At 40.0% G+C, this 11,435-nt stretch overlaps 1 protein-coding gene across 4 annotated transcripts in view; it reads right to left on the reverse strand.

The window, feature by feature from the left end:
* Positions 1-11,435, reverse strand: part of LOC128694855 (cyclin-F) — an 85,151-nt gene that overhangs the window by 33,955 nt on the left and 39,761 nt on the right. For all 4 annotated transcript variants that reach the window (XM_053785196.2, XM_053785197.2, XM_053785199.2 and 1 more), the window contains one exon: positions 7,728-8,023. In XM_053785196.2, coding sequence (XP_053641171.1) covers positions 7,728-8,023 — 296 coding nt within the window. The remainder of the gene's footprint in view (positions 1-7,727; positions 8,024-11,435) is intronic.

The raw sequence follows: 11,435 nt of genomic DNA on the forward strand, positions 1-11,435 counted from the left end.
GACAGAAAGACACACACAGGCAGAAAAAGACAGACACACAAACAGATTGAGCTAGACAGACAGACAATGTTTATGTGTAACAGTGAAAACAAATAAAGTGAAGGCAGTGTACGCTCATCAGGTATTACCACTGTCATTAGTGATAAGATAAGACAAGCTCATCAAATGTCACCAGTCAGCAGTGGAGTGATAAGATAAGACGAGTGACACACGTCTTACATCATGCTTCAAGGGAACTTATTTTTTTTTTTTTTTTTTTTTTTAAACAAGTCGGCCGTCTCCCACCGAGGCAGGGTGACCCAAAAAAGAAAGAAAATCCCCAAAAAGAAAATACTTTCATCATCATTCAACACTTTCACCACACTCGCACATTATCACTGTTTTTGCAGAGGTGCTCAGAATACAACAGTCTAGAAGCATAAACATATAAAGATACACAACATATCCCTCCAAACTGCCAATATCCCAAACCCCTCCTTTAAAGTGCAGGCATTGTACTTCCCATTTCCAGGACTCAAGTCCGACTATATGAAAATAACCGGTTTCCCTGAATCCCTTCACTAAATATTACCCTGCTCACACTCCAACAGATCGTCAGGTCCCAAGTACCATTCGTCTCCATTCACTCCTATCTAACACGCTCACGCACGCTTGCTGGAAGTCCAAGCCCCTTACCCACAAAACCTCCTTTACCCCCTCTCTCCAACCCTTTCGAGGACGACCCCTACCCCGCCTTCCTTCCCCTATAGATTTATATGCTTTCCATGTCATTCTACTGTGATCCATTCTCTCTAAATGACCAAACCACCTCAACAACCCCTCTTCTGCCCTCTGACTAATACTTTTATTAACTCCACACCTTCTCCTAATTTCCACACTCCGAATTTTCTGCATAATATTTACACCACACATTGCCCTTAAACAGGACATCTCCGCTGCCTCCAACCGTCTCCTCGCTGCTGCATTTACCACCCAAGCTTCACACCCATATAAGAGTGTTGGTACTACTATACTTTCATACATTCCCTTCTTTGCCTCCATTGATAACGTTTTTTGACTCCACATATACCTCAACGCACCACTCACCTTTTTTCCCTCATCAATTCTATGATTAACCTCATCCTTCATAAATCCATCCGCCGACACGTCAACTCCCAAGTATCTGAAAACATTCACTTCTTCCATACTCCTCCTCCCCAATTTGATATCCAATTTTTCTTTATCTAAATCATTTGACACCCTCATCACCTTACTCTTTTCTATGTTCACTTTCAACTTTCTACCTTTACACACATTCCCAAACTCATCCACTAACCTTTGCAATTTTTCTTTAGAATCTCCCATAAGCACAGTATCATCAGCAAAAAGTAACTGTGTCAATTCCCATTTTGAATTTGATTCCCCATAATTTAATCCCACCCCTCTCCCAAACACCCTAGCATTTACTTCCTTTACAACCCCATCTATAAATATATTAAACAACCATGGTGACATTACACATCCCTGTCTAAGACCTACTTTTACCGGGAAGTAGTCTCCCTCTCTTCTACACACCCTAACCTGAGCCTCACTATCCTCATAAAAACTCTTTACAGCATTTAATAACTTACCACCTATTCCATATACTTGCAACATCTGCCACATTGCTCCTCTATCCACTCTATCATATGCCTTTTCTAAATCCATAAATGCAATAAAAACTTCCCTATCTTTATCTAAATACTGTTCACATATATGCTTCAATGTAAACACCTGATCTACACATCCCCTACCCACTCTAAAACCTCCTTGCTCATCCGCAATCCTACATTCTGTCTTACCTCTAATTCTTTCAATTATAACCCTACCGTACACTTTTCCTGGTATACTCAGTAAGCTTATTCCTCTATAATTTTTACAGTCTCTTTTGTCCCCTTTCCCTTTATATAAAGGGACTATACATGCTCTCTGCCAATCCCTAGGTACCTTCCCCTCTTTCATACATTTATTAAACAAAAGTACCAACCACTCCAACACTATATCCCCCCCTGCTTTTAACATTTCTGTCATGATCCCATCAGTTCCAGCTGCTTTACCCCCTTTCATTTTACGTAATGCCTCACGTACCTCCCCCACACTTACATTCTGCTCTTCTTCACTCCTAAAAGATGGTATACCTCCCTGACCAGTGCATGAAATTACTGCCTCTGTTTCTTCCTTAACATTTAAAAGTTCCTCAAAATATTCTCGCCATCTACCCAATACCTCCATCTCCCCATCTACTAACTCCCCTACTCTGTTTTTAACTGACAAATCCATATTTTCCCTAGGCTTTCTTAACTTGTTTAACTCACTCCAAAATTTTTTCTTATTTTCATTAAAATTTCTTGACAGTGCCTCTCCCACTCTATCATCTGCTCTCCTTTTGCACTCTCTCACCACTCTCTTTACCTTTCTTTTACTCTCCATATACTCTGCTCTTCTTATAACACTTCTGCTTTGTAAAAACCTCTCATAAGCTACCTTTTTCTCTTATTATTATTATTATTATTATTATTAATTATATACGTACTCCCGTGTATCCAAAACATTGCTGGGACCTATAAATACTATGTATATATTTCTAGACAATAGTATGTGACTAAGATAGGTGAAAATGTTTACCCGTCCCTGTGTTTGTGACTATTTGAGTACTATTTCAGTACCTAATATTAGTGTCAGAACAAAGATTAACTACTACAAATTGTAATTATTTTTTTTTATTATCACACTGGCCGATTCCCACCAAGGCAGGGTGGCCCGAAAAAGAAAAACTTTCACCATCATTCACTCCATCACTGTCTTGCCAGAAGGGTGCTTTACACAACAGTTTTTAAACTGCAACATTAACACCCCTCCTTCAGAGTGCAGGCACTGTACTTCCCATCTCCAGGACTCGAGTCCAGCCTGCCGGTTTCCCTGAACCCCTTCATAAATGTTACTTTGCTCACACTCCAACAGCACGTCAAGTATTAAAAACCATTTGTCTCCATTCACTCCTATCAAACACGCTCATGCATGCCTGCTGAAAGTCCAAGCCCCTCGCACACAAAACCTCCTTTACCCCCTCCCTCCAACCTTTCCTAGGCCGACCCCTACCCCGCCTTCCTTCCACTACAGACTGATACACTCTTGAAGTCATTCTGTTTCGCTCCATTCTCTCTACATGTCCGAACCACCTCAACAACCCTTCCTCAGCCCTCTGGACAACAGTTTTGGTAATCCCGCACCTCCTCCTAACTTCCAAACTACGAATTCTCTGCATTATATTCACACCACACATTGCCCTCAGACATGACATCTCCACTGCCTCCAGCCTTCTCCTCGCTGCAACATTCATCACCCATGCTTCACACCCATATAAGAGCGTTGGTAAAACTATACTCTCATACATTCCCCTCTTTGCCTCCAAGGACAAAGTTCTTTGTCTCCACAGACTCCTAAGTGCACCACTCACCCTTTTCCCCTCATCAATTCTATGATTCACCTCATCTTTCATAGACCCATCCGCTGACACGTCCACTCCCAAATATCTGAATACATTCACCTCCTCCATACTCTGTCCCTCCAATCTGATATCCAATCTTTCATCACCTAATCTTTTTGTTATCCTCATAACCTTACTCTTTCCTGTATTCACTTTCAATTTTCTTCTTTTGCACACCCTACCAAATTCATCCACCAATCTCTGCAACTTCTCTTCAGAATCTCCAAAGAGCACAGTGTCATCAGCAAAGAGCAACTGTGACAACTCCCACTTTATGTGTGATTCTTTATCTTTTAACTCCACGCCTCTTGCCAAGACCCTCGCATTTACTTCTCTTACAACCCCATCTATAAATATATTAAACAACCACGGTGACATCACACATCCTTGTCTAAGGCCTACTTTTACTGGGAAATAATTTCCCTCTTTCCTACATACTCTAACTTGAGCCTCACTATCCTCGTAAAAACTCTTCACTGCTTTCAGTAACCTACCTCCTACACCATACACCTGCAACATCTGCCACATTGCCCCCCTATCCACCCTGTCATACGCCTTTTCCAAATCCATAAATGCCACAAAGACCTCTTTAGCCTTATCTAAATACTGTTCACTTATATGTTTCACTGTAAACACCTGGTCCACACACCCTCTACCTTTCCTAAAGCCTCCTTGTTCATCTGCTATCCTATTCTCCGTCTTACTCTTAATTCTTTCAATAATAACTCTACCATACACTTTACCAGGTATACTCAACAGACTTATCCCCCTACAATTTTTGCACTCTCTTTTATCCCCTTTGCCTTTATACAAAGGAACTATGCATGCTCTCTGCCAATCCCTAGGTACCTTACCCTCTTCCATACATTTATTAAATAATTGCACCAACCACTCCAAAACTATATCCCCACCTGCTTTTAACATTTCTATCTTTATCGCATCAATCCCGGCTGCCTTACCCCCTTTCATTTTACCTACTGCCTCACGAACTTCCCCCACTCACAACTGGCTCTTCCTCACTCCTACAAGATGTTATTCCTCCTTGCCCTATACACGAAATCACAGCTTCCCTATCTTCATCAACATTTAACAATTTCTCAAAATATTCCCTCCATCTTCCCAATACCTCTAACTCTCCATTTAATAACTCTCCTCTCCTATTTTTAACTGACAAATCCATTTGTTCTCTAGGCTTTCTTAACTTGTTAATCTCACTCCAAAACTTTTTCTATTTTCAACAAAATTTGTTGATAACATCTCACCCACTCTCTCATTTGCTCTCTTTTTACATTGCTTCACCACTCTCTTAACCTCTCTCTTTTTCTCCATATACTCTTCCCTCCTTGCATCACTTCTACTTTGTAAAAACTTCTCATATGCTAACTTTTTCTCCCTTACTACTCTCTTTACATCATCATTCCACCAATCGCTCCTCTTCCCTCCAGCACCCACTTTCCTGTAACCACAAACTTCTGCTGAACACTCTAACACTACATTTTTAAACCTACCCCATACCTCTTCGACCCCATTGCCTATGCTCTCATTAGCCCATCTATCCTCCAATAGCTGTTTATATCTTACCTTAACTGCCTCCTCTTTTAGTTTATAAACCTTCACCTCTCTCTTCCCTGATGCTTCTATTCTCCTTGTATCCCATCTACCTTTTACTCTCAGTGTAGCTACAACTAGAAAGTGATCTGATATATCTGTGGCCCCTGTATAAACATGTACATCCTGAAGTCTACTCAACAGTCTTTTATCTACCAACACATAATCCAACAAACTACTGTCATTTCGCCCTACATCATATCTTGTATACTTATTTATCCTCTTTTTCTTAAAATATGTATTACCTATAACTAAACCCCTTTCTATACAAAGTTCAATCAAAGGGCTCCCATTATCATTTACACCTGGCACCCCAAACTTACCTACCACACCCTCTATAAAAGTTTCTCCTACTTTAGCATTCAGGTCCCCTACCACAATTACTCTCTCACTTGGTTCAAAGGCTCCTATACATTCACTTAACATCTCCCAAAATCTCTCTCTCTCCTCTGCATTCCTCTCTTCTCCAGGTGCATACACGCTTATTATGACCCACTTCTCGCATCCAACCTTTACTTTAATCCACATAATTCTTGAATTTACACATTCATATTCTCTTTTCTCCTTCCATAACTGATCATTCAACATTACTGCTACCCCTTCCTTTGCTCTAACTCTCTCAGATACTCCAGATTTAATCCCATTTATTTCCCCCCACCGAAACTCCCCTACCCCCTTCAGCTTTGTTTCGCTTAGGGCCAGGACATCCAACTTCTTTTCATTCATAACATCAGCAATCATCTGTTTCTTGTCATCCGCACTACATCCACGCACATTCAATTATCAGAACATAAAAGTTATACAAATTAAAAAGAGAAAAAAGGTATATCGGTAACTCATCTGGAAGTGGAGTGGTTCATGTTGCCATCAGGTGAGTGACAAGTGCCAACTTTGCGACCTTATATCTCCGTAAGTACTGACTAGAATTTTTTTTTTTTACATTACTTAATGTAAAAATATGTCCTCTTCATTTAAAACAAATTTTTTTTTTTTTTTTTTTCAAAATATTCGGAGCACTCTTTCGTTTTTCTTTTTGGGCCACCCTGCCTTGGTGGGATACGGCCGGTTTGTTGAAAAAAAAAAAATCGGAGTGCTGGGCGAGTGAACGCACTCTTGGACAGTTAAAGGGTTAATGAATGTACTCTATATGTATTTCATTACTTAGGGGTGCTTTTTAAATGTTGTATATTACGTGGGTGGGGTGGGGTGGGCTGCCCTGGCTGGCTACCATACTTCCCACACCTGACTTCCTACAAATAAATGTATGACTCGCTTCTCACACTACATTAAGACTACAAATATTTTAAGTTAAGTAATAAGTGTACTGTGTGTGTACACCTACCACCTGACTTACGACCATGCACGGTTCCGACAAACCGGTCATAAGTCAAAATGGACACAAGTCGAACCTTACTACTGAATATCAACATCACAATTTTGTAATGATTTTATTTTGTTTTAGTTTGGTATTTCATATTTTACTTTACTTTTTACGCTGTTAGTAATGTATTTTATACTGTAAGGTTTAGGATAAACACTGTGTACAACACAAATAGTTGTTTATTTCCCAGAAATTTGGCATACAAAACATGGTCGTAAGTCGAGTGGTCATATGTCGAGCAGGTCGTAAGTTGGAAGGTAGGTGTATTTTACTTTTTATTGCATTTCTAATGCCTAGTTCTATTACTAACTTAATATAAGTTAGTGTAAGCTTGTTATCTGGCATTTATAAGTGGAAAAAAATGGTATGCCACTTTAAGGCAGTAGCCTGGAACTTAACTTGCCATACAAGTGGGGCCCTACTGGATATATAAAACATGAAATAACTTTAAAACACTTGAAATTTTGAAAAGTTTCCAGACATAATGGAGAGTTATGCTCACGGAGAATGTTAACAAACCAGGTGGGGTGCAGTGACCGTATTAGAAAGTCAGGTGGGGGGAGTCATATAGAGTTTTGGTGATACTTTGAAATGTCCTTATTAGCAGAATTCTGTAAAGCAGGGCCCTAATGTGTATGCCTTTTACTTTTTTATTGTTTTTTTATGCCTAGTTCTATTGCTAACTTGATACAGTGGAACTTCGGTACTCAAACTTTATTCGTTCCAGAAGGCTGTTCGAGTGCCAATCTGTTCGTGTACCATACGAATTTTTCCCAACAGGTTTTCTATTTGGTTGGCTATTATCACTAATCTTCTTAGACCCCATAATGACTTATTTATACAAATATTATAAAAGAAACTCCAAGAAATAAGAAGAAACATGAAATAGTTTTCAGAGAAGTTCTGGCAGGTCATGTTTGCTTGGTTGAGTGCCAAGCAAATCATTGACTACCAAGCGATTTTTTTTTACCAAACAAAGCAATCGAATACTGAATTGCTCGAGAAGGGAGGTTAATGAGTACCAAGGTTCCACTGTATATGATAGTGTAAACATGTTATCAGGCATTTTCATACATTTAAAAGTAAAAAAAAAAAAAAAAAGGTGATTTGCTCTACACATGCATATGTGTTATGATCTGCATGTGGTTTACAATTAATTAATTTATCACAATTAATATTTCTTGGTTATATTCTGAGCTATTCCTCTTCACCCTATACAACATAACACCTTACCTAGTAGTTGCAAGGAAGTGCGAGAGAGTTAAAACTGCTGGATAGTATCCAGTGAGACAGAGTTCTCGAAGCTCACGGCTAGCTTGCAATTCAGTTCCAGGATCCAAGGTTCCTTTAAGGTGCCTTTTTTCATATCGAGATCGCCACTGCAAGAGACGGGCATGGGTGTCACCTCCCTGTGCAGCAGTTTTGACCCAATTGACACGAAAACAATCAAGACATGTATGAATTCCGTCATCCCCAACAACTTCTGATATTCGACTTAAAACTCTAAAGGCCCAAGAAGCACCAGTCATCTGAAAACCACAAAAAAAACTTCAGTGCATATTGAAAAAGGTAGTTATAGCCCCTAATAAAACCCAGACAAAATAGGAATAATGGCAGACTAAAAAAAATGTGTATTAAGAATGAGGAATTTGGGTAACAAATAATTCACAATGCATTAAAAAAATTGGAGTGAAAAGAATTTTTTGAGGGGTAGTGAATTGCAAGAAAATTATAACTTTTTCTTTTAACATGTCGGCCGTTTCCCACCAAGGCAGGGTAGCCCAATAACAAAGAAAAAACTTTCATCATCATTCAACACTTTCACCATCACTTATACATAATTAATGTCTTTGCAGAGGTGATCAGATACAACAGTTTAGACGTCCCTCCAAACTGCCAATATCCTAAACTCCTCCTTTAAAGTGCAAGCATTGTACTTCCTATTTCCAGGACTCAAGTCTGGCTAACCAGTTTTTCAAAATCCCTTCACAAAATATTACCCTGCTCACACTCCAACAGCTCGTCAGGTCCCAAAAACCATTCGTCTCCATTCACTCCTATCCAACACTCGTGCACGCTTGCTGGAAATCCAAGCCCCTCGCCCACAAAACTTCCTTTACCACCTCCCTCCAACCTTTCCAGGGACGACCCCTACCCCGCCTTCCTTCCCCAATATAATTATACACTCTCCAACTCACTCTACTTTGTTTCATTCTCTCTAAATGATCAAACCACCTCAACAGCCCTTTCTTCAACCCTCTGACTAATACTTCTAGTAACTCCACACCTCCTCTTAATTTCCACTCTGAATTCTCTGTATAATATTTACACCACACATTGCCCTTAGACATGACATCTCCAGTGTCTCCAGCCTCCTCCTCGCTGCAGCATTTACAACCAATGCTTCAAACCCATATAAGGGTGTTGGTACCACTATATTTTCATGCATTCTCTTCTTTGCCTCCATGGATAATATTCTTTGTTTCCACAGATACCTCAACACACCACTCACCTTTTTCCTTTCATCAATTCTATGGTTTACCTCATTCTACATAAACCCATACGCTGACAAGTCAACTCCCAAATATCTGAAAACATACACTTCTTCCATACTCCCTCCCGCCAATGTGATATCCAATATTTCTTTAACTAAATCGTTTGATACCCTCATCACTTTACTCTTTTCTAAATTCACTTTCAACTTTCTATCTTTTCAACCCCCCCCCCCCAACTCGTCCACTAATCTTTGCAACTTTTCTTTAGAATCCCCCAAAAGCACTATCATCAGCAAAAAGTAACTGTCAATTCTCATTTTGTATTTGATTCCTATAATTTAATCCCACTCCTCTCCCCAACACCCTAGCATTTACTTCTTTTACAACCCCATCTATAAATATGTTAAACAAGCATGGTGACATTATACATCCCTGTCTAAGACCTACTTTTACTGGGAAGTAGTCTCCCTCTCTCCTACACACCCTAACCTGAGCCTCACTATCCTCATAAAAACTCTTTACAGCATTTAGTAACTTACTACCTATTCCACACATCTGCAACATCTGCCACACTGCTCCCCTATCCACTCTATCATATGCCTTCTCTAAATCCATATATGAAATGAAAACTTCCCTACCTTTATCTAAATACTGTTCACATACAGGCTTCAATGTAAACAGCTGATCTGAACATTAAAATGGTATAAAATACCGACAGGTTGTTAGGTCAGACACACATGCAACAGTTAGGTATCTTTATTTCAAAACGTTTCCCCTACACAGTAGGCTTCTTCAGTCGAGTACTCGACCGAAGAAGCCTACTGTGTAGGCAAAATGTTTCGAAATAAAGATACCTAACTGTTGCATATGTGTCTTACCTAACAACCTGTCGGTATTTTATACCATTTTAATGGTCACTCCGTCAGACACTGCAACACAATGGTATCTTGGTACAGACCTGAAATCAACTTGGACAACTTCTACTAGTGAGAATGGCTGGATTTGAGAGGGACCTGACCTCCCAACAACTACATTCTTACCTCTACTAGTGGCCTACATCTCACCTCCTGGCAGTATATAAGGCTCCATCCTGTCACTTCAACTCCATATTGTTTCAGACTATGGAACAATACTCTTCTCCAGACTGAGGGACTGACCACCTCAAAACTTCAAGGGTGATGGACTGATTACATCGTCTTCAAGTCTCTTCTGCTTCTATCAACTTTTCTGTACTCGACTGAAGAAGCCTACTGTGTAGGCGAAACGTTTTGAAATAAAGATACCTAACCGTTGCATGTGTGTCTTACCTAACAAACAGCTGATCTACACATCCCCTACCCATTCTAAAGCCTCCTTGCTCATCTGCAATCCTGCTCTCTGTCTTACCTGTAATTCTTTCATTAATAGCTCTACCATATACTTTACCTGGTATACTCAGCAAACTTATTCCCCTAAAATTTTTACAATCTCTTTTGTCCCCCTACCCTTTATTATACAAGCTCCCCGCCAATTCCTAGGTCTACCTACCTGGAATATACCTCAGGGATAAACGCCGCCACAGACCGGTCCACGACCAGGCCTCCCAGTAGATCAGGGCCTCATCAACCATGCTGTTACTACTGGCCACACACAGTCCAACGTACAAACCACAGTTCGGCTGATCCGGCACCGACTAAGTATCTGTCCAGCTTCCTCTTGAAGGCTGCCAGGGGCCCATTGGTAATTCCTCGTATGCATGGTGGGAGGCTGTTGAACAGTGTTGGGCCCCAGACACTTAAGGTGCCCCTACTTTTCATTGGGGTTATTTTGCACCACCTGCCCAGTCTTTTACTTTCATAGGAGTGATTTCTGTGTGCAGATTCAGGACCATTCATTCTAGGATTTTCCAAGTGTAGATTACAATCTCTCTCTCTTGCCTGCATTCCAGTGTGTATAAATCAAGTGCTTCCAAGCATTCCCAGTAGTTGAGGTGTTTGACAGAACTTATATGTGCAGTAAAAGTTCTCTGTACACTCTCTAGATCTGCAATTTTACTTGTTTTGAACGGAGATGTTAATGTACAGCAATATTCCAGCCTAGTGAGAACAAGTGATTTGAAAAGGATCATCAATAACTTGGCATCTCTTTTTTCTTTGCAGTTGTGATACTGGCCCTGTTGTGATCCTTGAAAGCAAGATCCTCAGACATTACCACTCCCAGGTCCCTCACATTATTTTTTTTGCTCTATTGTATGATCAGAGTTTGTAGTATATTTAGTTCTAATTATTATCTCCTCCAGTTTTCCATAATGTAGTAGGTGGAATTTGTCTTCATTGAACATCATATTGTTTACTTCTGTAATCTTTTGACTACCACCCGCAGGATGGGCATGGGGTGCATAATCAAGATGTTAAACCCTCTTTCATACATTTATTAAACAAAAATACCAACCACTCCAACACTATAT

Source organism: Cherax quadricarinatus, chromosome 45 (genome assembly GCF_038502225.1).
Source record: "Cherax quadricarinatus isolate ZL_2023a chromosome 45, ASM3850222v1, whole genome shotgun sequence".
In the NCBI taxonomy this organism is placed as follows: domain Eukaryota; kingdom Metazoa; phylum Arthropoda; class Malacostraca; order Decapoda; family Parastacidae; genus Cherax; species Cherax quadricarinatus.